General features: G+C 41.3%; 1 protein-coding gene across 1 annotated transcript in view; it reads right to left on the bottom strand.

Moving 5' to 3' along the window:
* Window positions 1-22,213, bottom strand: part of fkbp16 (FKBP prolyl isomerase 16) — a 149,380-nt gene that overhangs the window by 16,697 nt on the left and 110,470 nt on the right. The window contains exon 3 of the mRNA XM_039771353.1: window positions 2,002-2,219. Coding sequence (XP_039627287.1) covers window positions 2,002-2,219 — 218 coding nt within the window. The remainder of the gene's footprint in view (window positions 1-2,001; window positions 2,220-22,213) is intronic.

Genomic DNA, 22,213 nt, shown 5'->3' with positions numbered 1-22,213 from the left:
CACTAGGTCTCTAAACACTTGGACCTTTTGCATAGATATCAGGAGTGCCACACACCTCTTTCCAGCGACCTCATGACACCCCCTCCCCCCCAATGCTCTCCCAGTCCAGTAAACCTCTCACTCTTACCTTTTTTATATTACAACAAATTATTTCATAATGTTTAAAAAAATATTGCATGAAAATGCCACCCTTAAAATATGTCACCTGAGGTAACTGCTGTGTTATCTCACTCCGTGTGCCAATCCTGGTGCTTAGCCTTGGGAGAGAACTGGAGTACCCAGAGGAAAACCCGCACCAGTGCAATGAGCGTGCTCAGATTAAATGTAGGCAGTAGCCAGGATAAAATCTATCCACCCATCCATCCATCCATTCATCTATCCATTTTCTGTCTTGGTCATAGGATCAGCAATTTAAGAAAAGATGCCCTGACATCCCTACTCCACACAACCTCTTCCAACTCCTCCTGTGGATACAGAGGCATTCCCAGCCCATTTGAGAGATTTTCTCGTGAATGTGTACTGGGGCTGCCCCAAGGTCTGATTCCAGGTGAACATGTCCAAAACACCTCTTCAGGGAGACAACCAATCAGGTGCCCAACCCACTTCAACTGGTTCCTTTCAATGTGGAGGAGAAGCACCTCTGCTTTAAGCTCCTTCTCAAAAGTCTATGCTGCTCACCCTATTTCTAAGTCTGAGCCCAGACACAATGAGAAGGAAGCTCATTTCTACCACTTGTATCAGTAGATAGATAGATAGATAGATAGATAGATAGATAGATAGATAGATAGATAGATAGATAGATAGATAGATAGATAGATAGATAGATAGATAGATAGATACTTTATTAATCCCAAGGTGGAAATTCACATGTTCTAGTTCTTTTGGTCACTACACAGAGATTGTGACCATAGGTGAGGACAGAGATGTAGATTGATGGGTATATTGAGAGCTTTGTCTTTAGGCTCAGCTCTCTTCATCATGACTGATAGGCAGAACATATGCATGACTTCAGACGCAGCTCCTATCCATCTGTTGATCTGCCACTCCCTTCTTTTCTCACTTGTGAACAAGGCCCCAAGATATTTAATCTCTTCTGCTTGAGGCAGCACCTAATCTCAAACCTGGAGAGGGCACTCCACCCTTTGATGAGAACCATGACCTCATACTTGAGGGTGTTCATGTATGCTATTTCACACTCGGCTGTAAAGTTACTTGCTGCGTGTCTGAGGTCACAGCTTAGTGAGGCCAACAGGACCCCATCATCTGCAAAAAGCAGCCAGGATTCAGGAGATTTAAATCATAATTTTAATTTTGACATTTTTGGTTATTGGGGTAGAAAGTATGTCTCATGAGAAAGCATTTGAAAGTTCTAGAGGAATTTACATTATCAATAACCACACACAAAAGTAAATAACCCAGAATAGTGGATTATGTAGTTCCCATGCTGTGTAAGGTTAAAATTTACAGCACTTGTACTTAAGCTGTAAAATGTACTCGTGAAGCCATATCTGGAATACTTCATTCAGATTTAGCTTTCATACAAAATGACTTAACAGCACTAAATAGAGTACAAATAAGGCCTACAAGATCAGTGTCAGGACTGTGGGGTTTAAATTGAAAATTTAATTAAATTTAAAAAAGACAGAAGGGTATGCATCTTTACATGCTGGGGATATAGGAATAATTTGACAAACTTTTTAGATTATGAAAGGAGGAGGCAGATTGCACACCCGCTCATACCTAAAGATTATATATTTGACTAGAACACAAGGTCACAGACAGAAGTTGATTATGGGTAAATTCTGTGAAAAAATCTTAGTGTTTCTTTACAGATGCTATTGTTGAAATTTGGTGCGAGTTGTCATATATTATCTTTTGGACAAGTACTTTGAGGACCTTCATAACTCAGCCCCATGACTGTAAAGGTTAGGTGAATAGGAGATAGTGACCAATGTTGGGCTGAATGGCCTTTTGTCATTAAAACATTCATTCTGTTATTACCTGTAGAAGGTGATGACAGAACCTTCAGAGCGTTGCTGTAAAATTTCAAGGCTTGGCTGTATTCTTCCCTTTGGAAATAATAGTTGCCCCTTTCTCGCTTTTGGTTGCCAATCCGGATGCAGTCTGAGTCAGATAAAGTCTGGACATCAGGGGCATCCTTAACCTCAAGAAGCTGGAGTTGGTAGATGAGGGAGGCATCAGGTGGAATGTCAGGGTCCCTGCAAGAGGCAGAAAATTGATTATACAGGCACCAGGCCTCCCTATTGTGATCCAGTCCCCTGAAATAGCCAAAGAGGTGTATGGATTTCAAAAACATTCAAGGAAGGCCTGAATCATACCAACCTGCTCAGATGTCAACGAAAAGGCAGTCTAGCTTCTACTAGAGTGACTGGCTTGGGTTTAAACCAGACTAAAATGCGCTTAATTATTAAACTGCAAAAATATACTCTGAAATGTCCCAAAATATACCCAAAATTCAATACTACGGAGGGAAGGCAGTTAGCCCCTGGCTAGCACAAAGCAAGGCAACAAAAATCTTTATGAAATTAGATTAGATTAGATTAGATTAGATTAGATTAGATTAGATTCAACTTTATTGTCATTACACATGTACAAGTACAAGGCAATGAAATGCAGTTTAGGTCTAACCAGAAGTGCAATTAGCAGAAAGTTCAGGATAAAGGTATAAGTTCTAAGTACACCTAAAAGGGATATGTGCCGGGAGAGGCTATGGGTAACTATTACAGAATGATATTATGTGAGCATAATATACAGATTGCTAGTAACTATACTTATAAATTTACAATGGATGAACAAGACATACAAGTTGCTATTAACTGTAGTCAAGAATTTGCAAATAGATATGAACATAATATACAGGTTGCTTTTTTCTATAGACAGAAATTTACAAGTAGACATGTACAGATAGATATGTACATAATGTGCAGGTTGCTATTTTCTATAGACAGGAATTTACAAGTAGACATGTACGAATATATACTTAATCAGAAGTGTACAAATGTATTATGCATGGATATTTGTATTTTCAAACAGGTATGTACATTGTAGCGCGGTCCATATTAAATAGTATTGTGGTAATGGGAAGAGTATAGGGGTGTGTGAGGTGTGGGCAGGTGTCAGTGGGGGACAAAGTTCAATAAGGAGACAGCTCTAGGAAAGAAGCTGTTCCTCAGTCTGTTGGTTCTTGACCTGAGACACCTGAAGTACCTACCAGAAGGCAGGAGAGAAAACAGTTTGTGGGCGGGGTGAGAGTAATCTTTAAGAATACTTCGTGCTCGACGCACACAGTGTTTCTTTTGAATGTCCTCAATGGCTGGAAGTGGAGTCCCTATAATACGCTGGGCAGTTTTACCACCCGCTGCAGTGCCTTACGCTCAGCAACAGAGCAGCCTCCGTACCAAACTGTGACACAGTTGGTTAGGATGCTTTCTATTGTGCAATGATAGAAGTTCACCAGAGTTGTTGAGGATAGCTGGTTCTTCTTAAGTGTTCTCAAGAAGAATAGGCGCTGGTGAGCCTTCTTGACCAGCCTAGAGGTGTTGGTGGACCAGGATAGGTTCTCCGAAATGTGGGTCCCCAGGAACTTAAAGGATGAGACAGGCTCAACAACCATTCCGTTGATGTGAATGGGTTCATGTGAACCTCTTCTTCCTTTCCTGAAGTCCACAATGAGCTCCTTGGTCTTATTGATGTTAAGGAGCAGATTATTGTTCGTGCACCAAGTGGCCAGGTGCTTGATCTCCTCCCTGTAGGCAGACTCATCATTGTTGCTGATGAGGCCGATCACCGTAGTATCGTCTGCAAACTTGATGATGTTGTTAGATCCATACACAGGCCTGCAGTCGTGGGTGAAGAGGGAGTAAAGGAAGGGGCTCAGCACACAGCCCTGTGGTATGCCAGTGTTGAGCGTGACGGTAGTGGAGCAGATGTGGCCTGACCTAACATGCTGGGGTCTGTTGGTCAAAAAAGTCCATAATCCAATTACAAAGTGAGGTGTTAATATCCAGATCTCTAAGTTTGGTGATTAACTTAGATGGTAAAACAGTATTAAATGCTGAGCTAAAGTCAACAAACAACAGTCGTGCATAGTCCAAATGTGTGAGTACAGAGTGCAGTGCTATGGAGACTCCATCATCTGTGCTCCTGTTGGCACAGTAAGCAAGCTGGTGTGGATCTAGTGAGGATTGGAAAGAGTCCTTTAGGTGTGTCAGGAGCAACCACTCAAAGCACTTCATAATGAAGGGTGTGAGTGCTATGGGGCTGTAGTCATTCAGGCACGTTGAGCTAGAGTGTTTTGGCACTGGCACAATTGAGGTAGATTTAAAGCACGCTGGTACAGCTGCTTGGGCAAGGGACATGTTAAAAATGTCTGTAAATACCCCAGCGAGCTGCTCTGCACATGCCATCAATATGCGCCCAGGGATACCGTCTGGTCCAGCAGCCTTGTGCACGTTGATCCGGCTCAGTACGTTGTAGACGTCAGGTGAGGTAAATGTGATGGGTGAGTGGTCGGGTGAGGAGGCAATCTTGGTGACATTTTCTTTATTGTCTTTCTCAAAGCAGTCGTGGGTGAAGAGGGAGTAAAGGAAGGGGCTCAGCACACAGTCCTGTGGTATGCCAGTGTTGAGTGTGACGGTAGTGGAGCAGATGTGGCCTGACCTAACATGCTGGGGTCTGTTGGTCAAAAAAGTCCATAATCCAATTACAAAGTGAGGTGTTAATATCCAGATCTCTAAGTTTGGTGATTAACTTAGATGGTAAAACAGTATTAAATGCTGAGCTAAAGTCAACAAACAACAGTCGTGCATAGTCCAAATGTGTGAGTACAGAGTGCAGTGCTATGGAGACTCCATCTTCTGTGCTCCTGTTGGCACAGTAAGCAAACTGGTGTGGATCTAGTGAGGATTGGAAAGAGTCCTTTAGGTGTGTCAGGAGCAACCACTCAAAGCACTTCATAATGAAGGGTGTGAGTGCTATGGGGCTGTAGTCATTCAGGCACGTTGAGCTAGAGTGTTTTGGCACTGGCACAATTGAGGTAGATTTAAAGCACGCTGGTACAGCTGCTTGGGCAAGGGACATGTTAAAAATGTCTGTAAATACCCCAGCGAGCTGCTCTGCACATGCCATCAATATGCGCCCAGGGATACCGTCTGGTCCAGCAGCCTTGTGCACGTTGATCCGGCTCAGTACGTTGTAGACGTCAGGTGAGGTAAATGTGATGGGTGAGTGGTCGGGTGAGGAGGCAATCTTGGTGACATTTTCTTTATTGTCTTTCTCAAAGCGAGCATAAAAGTCATTAAGCTCATTCAGAAAGAAGACATTAGTGGCTGTGGGGTGGGGTGACTGGGTTTGTAGTTGCTGATGGCCTGGATGCCCTGCCACATGCGCCGAGGGTCAGAGTTTAAAAAGTGCTCCTCTAGCTTTAGTTTGTAGCAGTGTTTGGCCTTTTTGATGCCCCTCTTCAGATTAGCCCTGGAAGTGCTGTAGGGCTGTGCATCACCTGATCTGAAGGCAGTGTTGCGTGCCTTCAGTAGGAGACGCACCTCTTTGTTCATCCATGGCTTCTGATTTGGGTATGTGGTGATCTGCTTCTGGGTTGTGACACTGTCTATGGTAGTGTTGATGTAATCCAGAACAGAGGAAGTGTAGCTGTCTATGTTCGTGTGAGAGCCACAGGTGGCCTGAGTAGCAAACATACTCCAGTCCGTGTGTAGAAACCTGTCCTGGAGTGTGAAGTCTACCCCCACTGGCCACACTTTGATGGTCTTCACTGATGGCTGCACACGGTTGATGAGGGGTGAGTATTTAGGAGTGAGGAACAAAGAAAGGTGGTCTGATTGTCCCAAGTGTGGGAGGGGGTCCACATTATAGGCTTCAGCCATGTTTGTGTATACATGGTCTAAAGGTTTGCTTCCTCTGGTGTGACAGAAAATGTTCTGGTGAAATTTAGGGAGTACTGTCTTTAAGTTGGAGTGATTAAAGTCCCCGGCAACAATAAAAGCAGCCTCCGGGTGAACAGTTTGTTGTTTGCTAATGGCCGTATGAAGTTCGTTCATAGCAAGCTTGGCATCAGCGTCGGGAGGAATGTAAGTGGCAGTTATAATGGTGGAGGTGAACTCCCGTGGCAGATAAAATGGTCTACACTTAACCATGAGAAACTCTAGGTTAGCTGAGCAGTGTCTCCCAATAATAACAGAGTTCGTACACCAAGCATTATTAACATAAATGCACAATCCTCCGCCTCTTGTCTTACCGGAGCCATCCACCGTTCTGTCTGCCCGGAATGTGCGATGCTCAGCTAGAACAATAGCATTGTCCGAAATATCGCTGTTCAACCATGTTTCAGTGAAAATCATAACACTGCAGTTCCAGAGTCTCTTACTGTGGTTGATGCGGAGTCGAATCTCGTCCATTTTGTTAATCAGCGACCGCACATTGGCGAGGAAAATGCTGGGTAAAGAGACCCGATGTGGTGTTAGCCTTAGCTTAGCTCTTAGTCCTCCACGCTTCCCCCGTCTTTGTTTACGGTCTCGACGCTGCCTTCGAGCACTTCCTCCCGGCCGAATAGGACGCGCAGCCTCGGATGTTCTGACGATCTCAGGAATGAGTTGAAGATTATTAATAAAACTGTCAGGACTGTACAAACCAATATCCAAAAGCTCCTGTCGGGTGTACGATATAAAAACACTACTGTTCTGCATGAACAGACCCGAGAAGAGCAAGTAAAATACTGCAAAACTGCAGAAACTGGAGAGACACTGAGCCTCGCGATGTGTACGCGCCGCCATCTTATCAAATTAAATTTATTCCCCACAAAAATGTATTTGCCTAAAAGGCAATCCTAAGCAGAAACATTCACAATATAATATCCAGAAATTATAAAGCAAAAACAGAGCAGTTTAATTTTGAGAAGCCAGTAAATCCAGAGAATAACATCATACATACAGAGGAGAACTCACCATTTACCAAGAACATAAAATTTACTGCATGAGATTGCATTTTCCATTATCCTTCATAGGACTGGAAGCAGTTCCTCAAACAAGATTAACAGGTGGTCCCACCTCTTGGGGAACCACCCACAAAGCACAAGGAACAACAGAGAACTCTCATCCATAGAAACTAAAGAGAAATCATAACTGACAGAAATACATGATTATACACATAATAAACATAACTAATATAAACAATAATATCTGAAGCATATAACAGGAGCAAGAATAGAATTTAAACACAGGTCACAAGGAACCCTGGCTTAAACAATCACGAGAACTGCAGTTTGATTTCTGATAGAAATTGTTGCTAAGGTTAGTCAATTACTTACGTTACGGTACGTTAGGGATTTTAAAAGGGAGGATTGCAGAAAAATGTGCAAAATATTTTTTATGATTTATCGTGAATTTAAAAAAACAATAGTTTTGGGAGGGCATCCCACTCTCAGATTCTGTGGCAGAAATAAATTCTTAGTTCTTCTATCTACTGCAAGTACCAAATTGTATCAAAACATTGTCCCTGATATTATGAATCAATTACTGTCCTAGGATCCTCAGGGTCTTGGATGATATGCTTGGTGGATCTGGCTGCCTGTAACTATACTGTAGCTGACATAACAAAGAAACATGACAAAGTGCTTAATTCTGCTGCTTTCCAGTCCAGTAGAGTGGATACAAATTTAGTTTTACTTGAATAGAGTTAGGATGTTCTCCCCCTCCATGTGTTTTTTATGTTTTTTTTTCTTTTTGTTCAGTGCTATACACATGCACAACTTCAGGGTTCGTCAACTAGTAATTCCAATCTGAGCCACAGGTTGGCGCAGTTGCCTTTTCTCTTCCTCCCTCTGAAGAACAGATGATTGATGGACTTAACAAATGATGAAGGACCGACACCAACATTTAGACAAGTTAAGCATTCACCTAGGATAATAAGGGGAGGAAAAACCCAGCCGCATGGTTTAGCTACCAAACAGTCAATTGATGCACTAATAAGCATGACCTAAGGTGCTACATTGCATGAACATCAGGGACAGTGCCTCTGGATTTCTTTAAGAAAGGGGACCGGAGGGTGTGTTCCAACTACAGAGGGTCAGCCTCCCTGGGAAAGTCTATTTGGGGGTCCTGGAGAGGAGGGTCCATCAGATAGTCGAACCTCCAATTCAGGAGGAACAGTGTGGTTTTTGTCCTAGTCACGGAACAGTGGACCAGCTCTACACCCTTGGCAGGGTCCTAGAGGGTTCATGGGAGTTTTCCCAACCAGTCTACATGTGTCTTGTGGACTTGGAAATGGCGTTTGACCGTGTTCCTCAGGGAATTCTGTGGGGGGTGCTCCGAGAGTACGGGGTACCGGACCCCCTGTACGACCGGTGTCAGAGCTTGGTCCACATTGCCGGCAGTAAGTCAAACCCATTTCCAGTGACAGCTGGACTCCACCAGGGCTGCTCTTTGTCACCGATTCTGTTCCTAACTTTTATGGACAGAATTTCTAGGTGCAGCCAGGGCATTGAGGGGGTCTGGTTTGGTGGACTCAGGATTGGGTCACTGCTTTTTGCAGATGATGTTGTCCTGTTTGCTTCATCAGGCCGTGATCTTCAGCTCTCTCTGGATCGGTTCGCAGCCGAATGTGAAGCGGCTGGGATGGGAACCAGCACCTCCAAATCTGAGACCATAGTCCTCAGCCAGAAAAGGGTGGAGTGCCCTTTCATGGTTGGGAGCGAGATCCTGCTCCAAGTAGAGGAGTTCAAGTATCTTGGGGTATTGTTCATGAGTGAGGGAAGAATGGAGTGGAAGATCGACAGGCGGATCGGTGCGGCATCACAGTGATGTGGTAACTTCATCGGTCTGTTGTGGTGAAAAAGGAGCTGAGCCATAATGTAAAGCTTTCAATTTACTAGTCGATCTACGTTCCTACCCTCACCTATGGTCATGAGCTGTGGGTAGTGACTGAAAGAATTAGATCACGAATACAAGTGGTTGAAATGAGTTTCCTGCACAGGGTGTCAGGGCTTTCCCTTAAAGATAGGGTGAGAAGCTCAGTCATCCGGGGGGAGCTCAGAGTAAAGCCACTGCTCCTCCGCATCGAGAGCAGTCAGATGAGGTGGCTCGGGCATCTGGTCAGGATGCCTCCTGGATGCTTCCCTGGTGAGGTGTTCCGGGCAAGTCTAACCGGGAGGAGGCCCTGGGAAAGACCCAGGACACTAGATAGATAGATAGATAGATAGATAGATAGATAGATAGATAGATAGATAGATAGATAGATAGATAGATAGATAGATAGATAGATAGATAGATAGATAGATAGATAGATAGATAGATAGATAGATACCTTATTAATCCCCAAGGGGAAATTCACAAGACTATGTCTCTCGGCTGGCCTGTGAATGCCTCCGGATTCCCCCGGAAGAGCTAGAAGAAGTGGCTGGGAATAGGGAAGTCTGAGCATCTCTGCTCAAGCTGCTGTCCCCGAGACCCAATCTCAGATAAGCGGAAGAGGATGGATGGATAAGGTACAAAATAAACTGGCTCTGGCACTGCACAACAATATTTCTGGAACCCACATATTCCTCCAAACAGTTTTGAAAACCAGCTACTATGCCATCTTGGGGCCAGTCAATGACAGACCAGCATCTGAAGAAGATGTCATCGTATTTACTGTATATTTTCTTTTGTAATTTATTTCACCATTGGATGCCCCTTCATTATGTCTTGTGTTGTTTATTTGACACCAGTTTAACAACTGGGGTGGAGTGGTGGCTCTGAGGCTAGTGATCTGCAATGGCAGTCGGAAGGTTGCCTGTTCAAATCCCATAAACCCCAAAAGTAACTCTACTTCTTTGGCTCCTTGAGCAAGGCTCTTGACCTGCAATTGCTCTATCCTGGGTATGACATTTATCTGCATCCAGCTCTGCATGTAGGCCCCTCCAACCTGTAGAGATAAACCTAGGGGTTGGTGGCAGAATTGGCACTCCAGGCAACACAAAAAAACTCACACTGTGCTATTCCATCTGATCTAGTGTGGTGCTGAGGTGTCACCCATTGCATGGCTGCACTCGGGTCCAAATCTAGGATCCTGAGTTTGTTTGTGATGTGGTAGGTGTGGCAATGTGCTGTATCAGTGTGTGCTTCTAACCTCCCTCTCTTAACAACACAGATGGATGTGCTAGCTTTATCAGCAACTTAAACTGCACACAGTATGTAAAGAAAATAAATGAATGGGAAGAAGTTCAGTTTGTGTTGGATTTTTCAAAAAGGAGTTACTCTATAAGAGGTCATGGGTGTTCACACATGTGCCCTTTGAATAACTGGCACATCATCAAGGGGTGGCTGCTGGTTTGCACCTATTAATGCCAAGATAGACCACTGATTTGGAATAAGTGGTGTGATGTGATGGGTAGCCTGGGGAACAGGCAAATGCAGACTGGAAAGCTTGGCACTAAGCAGGGGAAGAGCCTAAAAATTCCTTAGGAAAGAGGGAGACATATGCACTTTCAGGAACAATACATGTTGTCATACTAGGACTAATGGTAGGGCACTATGGAGGTCAAGTGTACCCTGAATGTTTGCTTTTGAAGGACTATGAATAAAGGAAAATGGTGATGTAGGAAGAAAAGGGTAATGCTCTCCTCCCAGTACAAAGCTGGCAAGCAAACCAGATGATGCCAAAGATGATGGACCATACTTTCAGTTAAGTATTGCTGGGATGGGAAGGGGCAGGGTTTTGTGACTCCAGGAAGTGACCTCAGTGGTCATTCAGTGGTTCCTCTTCCTCCAGTCTAGTAAAACAGATGGAACAAAAGTCATTGGCGGTGTCACACTCAATCCTACTCTATATAAGCGCAAAATAAACCCATAAAGCACTCCCCATGCTCACGTGTTTGACAATACTTTGGTTTTGTTTGCATTATTTATGACAAGTAACGACACACTGGACGATAATGTGCAGTGAATACACTTGATTTGAGCATGCATAGTTTTCATACTCTTTCAATGTAAGTTTAGTATTCGTGTGTTCAGAGGTTGATACGCTTGCTGCTTCCTGAGCAGCTGTTCTTTTCTCCACCCTAGTGGCCCGCTTCTTCTCTTCTTTCTTCAGCACCTTTTTGCATTAAAACTGATTAATTTAGTGTTTGTGTTGCAATTACTTAGTACGTTTTCAGAAATTTTTCTCTTAAGCTGGCACTTAAGTCTTCAATCTGCCTCAAGAATGATTTAAGATATGAAGAGGTAGTGGCCACTGCCAATAGTTGATTCTACAATAAAATAAAATAAAATAAAAATAAAAAGGGAATAACCTTGGAGGTCAATCATCACCACGAAACCAGATAGTAGGCATCATGTAGTATACATTTACCAAATTTCAGGGCAATAGTTCAAATCGTTTGCGAGGTACAGGTGATTCAAAATCTTGAACAGACAAACGGACAGCCACTGTAGTGTATTACGATATAAGAAAATAACTAGGTCTCTGTAATAGTAAACCTTTAAGAAAGTGGATGAATGGCAAGATAATAAAGTGATCAGTCACTCTGAAAGAGACAAGACTGACAGTTTGTTAATCTTATAAAAAAAAGTCTTTTATAAATTGCTGTTACTATGAAACTATAGGAAGATGTGGTCAGATTTCCAAACTCCTTAACCATGGGGTCCATTTGGAGTGCAAATCAAAACCAATGGACTCCACACTTCAATCCAATAAAAAACACTCTTTTAAGGATGGACTGGTCTGCAGTGCTCAGCCTGGTTATTACAACTGTCTGTAGACATTTACAGTTAAGTGCAGTGGTGCAAAGTGCTTACAAAACAGAGTTAAATTAATCACGGTCTTCACAGTGTTTGAAAAAGGCCCACAAGCCTGAACACTTCCATCAGTGAAGAGCTCTGGTGGCTCTATAGCGGAGTAGAAAGCAACTTTCCTGGCAAGGCCTGGACACACATCTCCTTAACATGAAGGGTCTGTGGTGATTTCTTTTGGAGTAGCTGCACCTTGATGATGCCTTACTCATGGAGCATGTCGAGTACCTCAGTGCTCTGGTGAATATGATGACAGTGTTATTTGGCCAGCACTGGCTTCTCATTCAATAAACCTAATTGGGCATTTATGGCCAATTCTGCAATGATGTCCAACAATAAAGTGATAAATGAGTGACTGTCTCATGGCTGAAGGATTTCATGTCTGTCATGTTCAAATTCAAATCTTAACACAAGCTGCTTCTGAGGTGGCCCATCTCCCAATTAGGTGATTCCAGGCTGGCTGCTTTTCCCATGATTTCAATAACTGACTCTACTTTTTTTATTATTTTAACTATGTAAAGGTACTATACAAAATAAGCTCAAGCTAATCATAAAACACTAAGCTTACATCTTCTCAGTAGAGGCACAGCCCTTCTGTGGTTTCAGAATTGCACAGAAGCCACCCATTCCTTCTAAATAAACACTTTTCAGTTGACTGAGATGATCCATGTCTCTGAGTTTGTACACCCAAGATGGACAGCAGAAGTTTGTGCATGTGGGCCCCAAAACCTGTCTGGTTGGGATTTTTGAGTTAAGAGGTACAAATGCACAAGCAGAGACGGAGCTCAACTCAGAAGCAGGATTGTTTTAGTGAATTAATGTATAATTGGCTGCCCAGTCCAGCCTTCTGGCTGGCTTGCCTAAAGTCTAATTTGTGTCGGCTGCAGTCAGCACTTTTTTACCCTTGCTGTGTATTTATGGTCTGCCCACACACAGGCCTGTGGAAGGAATTTGAAAGACGACCGAGGAATTGCAATCTGCCATTCTGAAAGGAGAGAGTATCTGTCACCCTTCGTAATCTCCTCCTACTGCCACCTGAGGATACTCATTATCTCAATCCCTGGTGCCATCATCCTCCATTACAGTCACTGTCTTTGGGCCTGTCACTTGTATTTATAGCAGCATCGCCTGTGGTTTGAGAAAACAGTGGGATACATCCTCAGAAAAGGTCAGTGACGGAAGTAGTGGCCAGCCCTGTTATAAAAAAGGGCATTTCAAGAAATAAATTAGAATGTTAACCAATGAAAATAAAATGCAATTAGTTGTAGTGACATATCAAAGCAGTTGGATGAAGCATTTACCTTTCACACAAAGCAGCAGGTAGCATCCTGAATCCCATCTTTCATTTCTTTAACCTGTTTATTCATGCTAAGACATACACCCTAGTCAGGATGACAGTCATTGTCATAGGCCTTGCTGTTATTTAACTCACCTATTTGTTGAGACAACCATGAAATGGATAAGTAGCTTAGAAAATGAATGATTGTGTTTGTATAACTATTATATTTTTCCATTACTAGGGGGCTCTGCCCCCTGCTCACTTCACTCAACCACCCCCGGGTTTGGTTTACTGGATATACAATTTAAAGAGATTATTTTCAGGGGAATTGTTACATATGCATTATTTTCATTTTTACTTTAAAACGTTTGTAAAAACTACACTTGTCTTTTATTTCTGGCCCTGGGCGTGGTTATATCTCTTTCTTGCAGGACAACGCTGCTTGTGTTGTGAAGGGGGTGTGGCTGAATGCATACTAAGGAGAAGCAGTTGGATCATCTGCTGTCTTTCTGCTGTTGGCGAGCTGTGTTTTCTGCTTGTCACTTGTCGTTGTTTTAAGAGCTGGGAGCACATGAAGCATATCTGCCAAAAGCAAGCCAACAACAGCTAGGTTAGATGTCTGTGGACTTGTTTTAAATGATGTCTCACTGCCTTGTCCCTCATGACGTTGCAAAAACAATACTTGTCCTTTATTTCCGGCCCCAGGTGTGGTTAAATCTCTTTCTCACAGGATGTATAACGCTGCTCGCGTTGTGAAGCGTGGTGGCGGAACGCATGCTAAGGAGATGCTGTTAGATCATCTGCTGTCTTTCTGCTGCTGCTGCTGTCACGCTGCCTGTCAATCATTTTAAAGCTTGTACAGCACCTGTCCTTTTGCCACTTCGTGTCTCTGCCGCTCGCGTTGTGAAGGGGGGGGGGTTGCTGAACACATGCTAAGGAGAAGCGATCGTCGGAACATCTGCTGGCTTTCTGCTGCTAGTGAGCTGCATGTTTTGCTTGTCGCTTGTCATTGTTTTAAGAGCTGGGAGCAAGTTAAAGTGTCTCTCGTGGGACTTCACATTGTTTTCTGAGAAGATCATGTCTCGTCTCCCTTGTCTCCCTGCCAAAGATGTTTTTTATAATAGAGAGATATTTCATTATATTCTCATATTTTTGTGCATGCTTGATTTGAACTTCTGTTTGTAGGTTTCGCATTTTCAAAAAAACTCTAACCATGCTTTAAGTTTAACCTGCTTTATTACAGTTGACTGTGACTTTTAATTCTCACTCTCTCCAGCATAAGACTACAGGTTCAGTCATTGATAGTTTTTGGAGGGTCTTAATGTGCTGGAGCTGCTATTGTGATCAAGGCATATATATATACATTGCCTAGTGGGGACCCAAAAATTCCTAGAAACTAGTTCTTGAATATGCCGCTTTTATTGCTTGTCTACACTCTTCTTAATCAGTCCGTTGAGTGGCATTGTGCTGAGTTGATCTGGCATTTATTCTTCAATCATACACATGACTTGGGCAATTTGTTTTCTCCAAACCACTATGACATATTTTCAAGAGACAATGATTATATTTTTCGACATTCATAAAGATTTTGTTCCCTTTCTGTAACTCTCTATCCTCTATCTCGAGACCTGTGGCATTACTATATGCTTGTCTAACGAGACCTCAATCAACCTTTACCAATTTTCTTTGTTTAGCAGAGGGACCTTCCCTTAACACTCCCACTTTCTTGGAAATCTATTTTTAGCAGTATTTTATTTTCATCTAAGAACAACCAGTCTTCAAAACATTCAATTTAGGATTTCTCATTCCACTTATTCTGCTCCAAGATAGTATTTTACTATCGATTCGTCCATTGATCCCTATTGCCAGATGAGCATCCTAGGTAATTTTTTACACTTTTTGGGAGTGCTCTTCAGTCTCAACTTTGTGGTTGTCTGTCATTAAATTTCTCTCTACAGTTTTTCACATTAATATATTTTAGTAGAGTACAGTATTTTGTTTTTGTTTAACTTGACTTGCACTGGTCATGTGTAACATTGTATATGTACTATTTGTGTAAATGCTGCAACACAGTACTGGGAACATTATTTCATGCCACTTGTCACACACATGTGCATGGAGGACAGTTTACAGGCTCAAATACCTTCCTGTCACACCAGTTCCTGTTCTGTCTGCCCTGACTCCACCTCTTCCTCCTAACCATCATATTTATAGAGTAAACTCAACCTGCTTGTCAGTTCAGTTGTGTTTATGTAAAGACGTGTTTCTTTTCTTTTGCTGAATTTTCAGTATTCTGGGTGGCCAGCCCCATACCTTTTTCCATCTGTTGCCTAATGTTTTACCACATTGGTGTAGTCGGGAGGATTTTTGGCCCCAAGATGACCTAGGAGCAGGACCTGATCTTAACATTAGCCAAGCAAAAGAGTTAGTAGTGGTGCCAAAGAGCCTCTAAGAGCAGTAATCATTCAGAGGGAGGATATGGAAGTGGTGCAGAGCTACAAGTACTTGGGGGTTCAAATAAACAGCAAACAGGACTGGTTTGACAACACAGTGGCACTGTACAAAAGGACCAAAGCAGCCTGTACTTCATGATGAGACTCAGACCTTTTGATGTATGCAGTAAGCTGCTGGAGATGTTCTACAAGTGCCTAGTAACCAGTGTATTATACTATGCTGTAGTCTGCTGTGGAAGCAAGTTCACACAAAAGACACAAAATACGTGAACAGACTTATCGGGAAAGTCTGCTCCATCATAGAGCTACCCCAGAACACAATGGAAGTTGCTGTGGAAAAGATGATGACAGCAAAATTTGTTACTGTCATGAATATCTCCTTCAGGAGGTGGTCTTTTGGAAAACCTTTTAGCCACAGGCTTATTCCTCCACTGTGGCGTGCTAAGAATTTATCTTATCTATCTATCTATCTATCTATCTATCTATCTATCTATCTATCTATCTATCTATCTATCTATCTATCTATCTATCTATCTATCTATCTAGCAGAGTGCATGCTGGGGTAGCTTGAAGTTACAAATCAGTCTAATATGCATGTCTTCAAACTGAGGGAAGAACCCAGACTACGTGAAGACTATGTGGACACGGGTTGAATGTACCAGGTCTACACAGCAGGGCTAATCAGAGGGTGTGCCCATAATGGACTTTTGCTCCTTTCAGGTTTGTTTCTGGACTTATACCTGATGCTGCTAAGATGGGTTTCAACCCTCTGTAGCACCCTTTTTTTTTAAATACTGTAGATGGATTTGGAAAACAAATGAATGACTGAATGAAAATAAGCGTGGTGAGCTCATTCAGAGCTATGCTGTGAAAGTTTTCTTGTAGGATTGATGAAGGTCTTTAATTCTCTGAAGGAGATGTGCTCTGTACTTACGAAAGATTATGATGTTGTGTGTTTTTCTGAGTGGATAATTTGTTAGTTACGTTTATTTTGTGGATTTCACTTGAGTGTCCATACCAATTATAAAGACTCCATAAACCATGTATGTGAACAGCTCTACAATTTAAAATATAGTGCCTTAACTTAAAGTCTTTTGTAGGCACATACACGAAGTCTGAGTGTTTTCCAACAAAGTAAAAATATAGCCTTGTTACCCAGAGTTCTTTCACAAGCTTTATGACTCAGGCTATGAGTTCCTGCCTGCTCTGAGTGGGGGGCTAATTTAATAAAGTACCGGTTATATTTGTATCCCGTGATTAATGTGCTGTTTGGTATGAGAAGGTGGCAAAATAGAGACAAATAGATGTTTTCTCCAGGGATCTGAGCTGAGGCCAGCACAATTTGTGACACCATGACTAACTGTGCCTTAAGAGGCCAGAAGCCCTTTGGGTGTAACTATCATGAATCCCATGGGTGTGGAGGAGGAACAGTAGGCAGCCTCTGGGATGCCTTTCCCAAGCGATAAACAGCTGCCTGCCGCACCTAAGATAAGAACCTGTGGCCTGTGCCTAAAGATCAAAAGTAACTAAAGACAACCTACAGTATGTGCAGAACGAGGCATAAGGAGGCCAGATGTCAAGAAACTGAATATGCTGCTCTGCTGCCATGCAGCTGGTATTGCTGTGTCTTTGGTTTGTTTAGACCCTTCAAAGTCTTTGCCTTCACAAAATGTGTGATTTAAATGGTAACAGTGGAAATATGCCTGCAATCATGAATGTAAATACAAATGTAGCAAGATGAAAATTAAGGTGTTACAGAAAATACTAATACATGGATGAACAGAGATGTAGAAATTGGTAAAAAAAAAATCTAGTAAAAATGTCCGAGTGCACAGTAAATTAAGATAAGCTGAAAGTGACTGTCAAACGCTGGTGACGAGAAAATTCAACAATCTTATTGATGTTTTCAACTTTATTTTAACCCCTGCATGAAAATGCAATAGTGTCTTTGCTAATTCAGTGAATGAGTGTAAATGAGGCTGGCATCACTGGTATGGGTTGATGCGAGGGTAATCTGATGGACTGATGCCTGGTCCAGGGTTGGTTCCTGCTTTGTTCTTAGTGATAGCTGCAGTGATAGCCACCAACACCCCACAACCCTGAGGTAGACATGCCATTCAGAAAATAGGTGGATGGTTTTATCTCTGCATACATTTGTTCCTTCGGTCTTATGTTATGTTAGATCCTGTTACACCAAACATCTTCTGCCTCCTTGCATTGTTAGCATTTCTCATCCACCATTTTAATCTTGTGTTTTATGAGGTTATTTCACCTTCTTATTACATTTTAATATACTATTCTGTCCCTTATCCACATACAGATGTGGACATTTTACAATATTAAAAACACATGCTGAGCAGTCTGTTAAGAATATTAAATCTATTCAGTCTTGGATTCCAGAGCTTCCAATATCCGTGGTGTCACTTCTAATGGACGGGAAGAGTGGCTTAGCTATTTAGCAGTGGCACCAAGTGCTTGTTATGGTTCAACCAGAGTTTATTCCTTGGCTTGTGTGTATTTTCTGTTTAACTGCTGCTTTTGAATTATTATTTTTCAACTTTCTGTATAATTCCTGTTGGGTTTGGCTATCGTTTAATATTTCTGTACTGTGTTTTTAAATGTTCTGCCATTCTGGATGCTTGTGTGCAAAACCATAAGAGGTGGGGCCACCCTGACGGCATGGCTGAAGGACCTTCCTCAGCCTAATATTTTTAAGCTTGAGGAGTGTATCCTTCAGGGGTTCATTAAAGTGCTTAGGGGGCAATTGCAAGTATCTCATTTTTCTGGTTTGTTTGGATTTGTTCTGCTTCTGTTCTTGTTTTTGATGGTTGGATCATGTAACAGACTTGTTTGCTCTGGATAGCCTTTTAAGCTGGGTATACACTATGCTATTTTGGCACAATTGCAAGCCTGATGTGCAGCCCCTCACAGATTTTTGGAGTTGGGCAAATTTTAGATGATTTGTATTTTATTTAATTTTGTTTAAAATGTCTTAGAAACATTTGCTGGAAAAACATAAAATAAACACACACAACATTAAATTATACAAATATGTACCTCTAATTCTCTCTATAGAATAGACAGAGTGTATTGTCTGTACCTTAATAACTATTCATATGTCCAGTTATGCCTTTTTCTTTTATTTGTAGTTTCAGAGCACAGAGCAACACGAGTCAGCAACACAGCTCTTTTCTTTGTTGACTTTTTGAGAACCCTGTGACCATATTGGTTTTTGTACAGATAATGTCAATGGGTTAAACTGTCCATTGGGATCATGTACATGAATAGTTTTAGCACCAACGTCATAGCATGTCAGTCAGACCAAATGTATTTGTATAGTTTAAGCACATATTATAAAGGTCTGTTATACCTTCATTGTTATCACTCTTTAATTTAATATTGTTCTTTATCTGTATGCTGCTGCTGGAGTATATGAATTTCCCCGTGGGATTAATAAAGTATCTATCTATCTATCTATCTATCTATCTATCTATCTATCTATCTATCTATCTATCTATCTATCTATCTATCTATCTATCTATCTATCTATCTATCTATCTATCTATCTACAGTATCTCATATAACACTGGTGATTCTATCAGGCAGTGTGAGTAGTCGCTTGATCACAATTTCTGGAAATCTCAGTGCATGTCTGGCCTTAGGCAAATCCTTGTGGCCTTACATTTTCACCTATTCACCTTTGTGCTTCTTTTTGTTACTTTCACATAAATATCTGTATTCATAAACATTGGCATTTGCTTTATCCTTAAGCCAGATGTTTTTTGTATGAGTTACCCTCTCCTTTGAAGGGTATTTTTGAAGTTTTGGGCCATTACAGTATATTTCAAAATCTAAAGTCAGAGTCCTATTTTAGACCTGTGCAGGCCAAAACCTGCCAATGGGGTTTGGGGTAAGACTGTCTGGGGAGAGGCCTAGAGATTGTTTCATTTAAGAACCTTGCATACGTTTGTTATTGGGAATCCACTATAAGAGCTAGCCCGGCCACAGACCGACACGACACCACAATGTCGACAACACACATTTATTCCACTACTATTTACAAAACTATTTACAGTTTGCTCTAGTATATTCAGTGACATGCATTTGTTAAATGCCGCAACTGGCTATAGTCGGTTCCCAGTTCAATTTGCCAACACGCCAGAGCTGAGTATAGTCAGTGCCATACTTTCATTGAACAGCCAGCTCATGACCACTGCCGACCCCTAGCGAATCACCATCACTGTCCATCGGATTCAGCCGCTGCACTAGACTAGCCTGCAAGCTTCAGCGCTGGGCCTCTGTCTGCTTGTGTGCAGCCAGTTCCAGCGCAGTTGGCTCACTGATTTACTGAATTTCATCAATGGGGTCAGTTGTACCTTGTGCATATAATAATAGATTGTTGCAGCAGTTTTTTTTATAGTTTTTACAGTTCATTGGCAGTGTGTAAAATGATTAGTGATGCAGTAATTGTGATTATCTTTGCATGAAAAATATAGGTGTTCCATTAAAATTTCACTTTTTCTTGGTGAATTGTGACGTTTCCTTAAAAAGTGCAGCAAAAAAGAATTTGACGTTCAGGGTGCATTAACCCCACCAAGTATGGGGCAATTTAATGGTTAATATTGGCATGCTTGTGTTCTTTTGTAAATGCCTAACAGACAAAATTAAAGTGAAAATGGCTACTCGGTAGCTCTAAACAAGGTATTCTAGACTAAAGTGTCAAGTCTTCAGCCTGGATTTAAAAGCTGAGATCAAATGGGACAGCTGTTATATAAGCAGGCAGATCATGATACAGCTTGGTTTTCTGGTAGCTAAAAACTTGACTTCCCGCTCTTATTTTACTAATCTTTATGATCCTTAAAGGACCGGCATCATGAGATTGTAATATGTACTCTGGTATGTATGTATTAATAAATAGAGATAAGTATGAAAGGCTGGGCCTTTTAAAGTTTGACGGGTTAAAACAAACATTTTGAAATCATCATAAAATTTAACTAAAAACCAGTGTAATGACACAAGAATAGGAGTAACATGGTCACACTTCCTATCAATTCTTGAAACAACATTTTGAACACACTGAAAGTTACAAATAGAATGGTTTTAGCAGCTTTTGAGTTATTCATTGGTGTACATTTCTAATAGAAACAAATGTATCAATTAAGTGTATCCCCTATCCTTTCAAAATGTGAGGAAAGTTCAAAAGTATAAGATACAGTCAAAATTTAACATAAAATATAAATAGATGCAAAATCTTGTTTATTTCAAAATTAAGGAAAAAAGAGTGCAGAGCTAGACCATGACAGTATTACTAACTGAGCAAAGAGTCAGCAGATAGGTCAAATGGTTTCAAACAACTGGTAAGTATCTTGCTTCAGCCAGGGTGTGCTCCCTAACTTATAGTTATTTTTAAATATTTTGTCATCTTCATTGATTCTGATACATACATTTTTATATGTTTTTATTAATTATGCAAATGTACTTAATGCTTTTCTGTTAATTTATCATTTTTTTCTTTGCATTGTGTGTTTTCCTGTGTTCCTTGTATTCTGTGTGTGGAACCCCAAAGGCAGGGCCACTCTGGCCACTCAACCTATATATTGGGAGGCTGGGGAATGGATCTTTAAGTGATTCACGGTCGTCTAAAGTGTTCATGTAATTTTGAGTATCAGTTTTTTGGGGTTTCAATGCATTGCTTTAACTTTTGACTGCCAATAATTAGACTCATTTTGGAATTTGTTTTCTGGGAGTTGCCTTTTTAGGCCAGCCCTATTTACCTTCTTTTTTGCCTTTTTTTGACATTTTATTGTTATTTTTGTTAAACCCAGATAAATTCCTTCAATTATAAAGATTTCATGTGGAACTTGTTCTCTCACACCAGAGTTATTACAGTCCCTCTCCCATTTACTGTATGTGTATTTTTGTATATTTAAGTACATTTAAAGAAGTATTTTGATCTTTTGAATCCATCACTCCTTTAGGGCCCGTGCATGCTGAACCTTGACTTTAAAGTTTGGGTCAGATTGCTTGGGTTGAGGCCATTCTTTAGACATGTCAGTGAAAATTTGAGCCTAATTTGTGGTAGTTTTAGAGGCTTCACACCCTTTTTGTTTGTCAAATCATAACAGTAGGTAATTGTAGGTGATACCAAAGATGTGGTAATGGACAGATCTGAGGATAGGCACAAGGAAGGTCTAGCATAACTAAAGAAAAATACAAACTTGAGTAGTGGTGATCTTTATGGACACTTTTACTAAAAATCAGAAAGTTAATACAGTAGCTATATGCCTGTATTCCTCCAACTTTTTGCTCTTATTCTGTTGGGCATTAATGCTAGCAGTCTTTTAGGACCTAGTTTGAAACATTCATAAAGTGTTAACCTTAAACAGTATTTTTTACCTGTGATTTAATTGGGGTAGTTGTGAAATTAACCATGTCTTTTTCTACCCCCAACCGAGTTTGCTGATTTTCCTCTTACTCCCCTAATTGGCCTCATTTTGTAAACCAGTGTTAGTTAAATGTATACAATTCATGCCAGCAATCCTAGATACTGGATGGGGTACTAGTCTGTGTATTGATCATCTGATATTGAATCAATGCACAACAATCTCATATAACCCATTCCAACCGGCAAAACCTGTTATATTCACTATATAATCTAAATGCCTCATGACAACATTGCC

Source organism: Polypterus senegalus, chromosome 12 (genome assembly GCF_016835505.1).
Source record: "Polypterus senegalus isolate Bchr_013 chromosome 12, ASM1683550v1, whole genome shotgun sequence".
Lineage (NCBI taxonomy): Eukaryota > Metazoa > Chordata > Cladistia > Polypteriformes > Polypteridae > Polypterus > Polypterus senegalus.
Note: the sequence above shows the minus strand (reverse complement) of the source record. Positions and strands in the feature narration are given on the sequence as shown.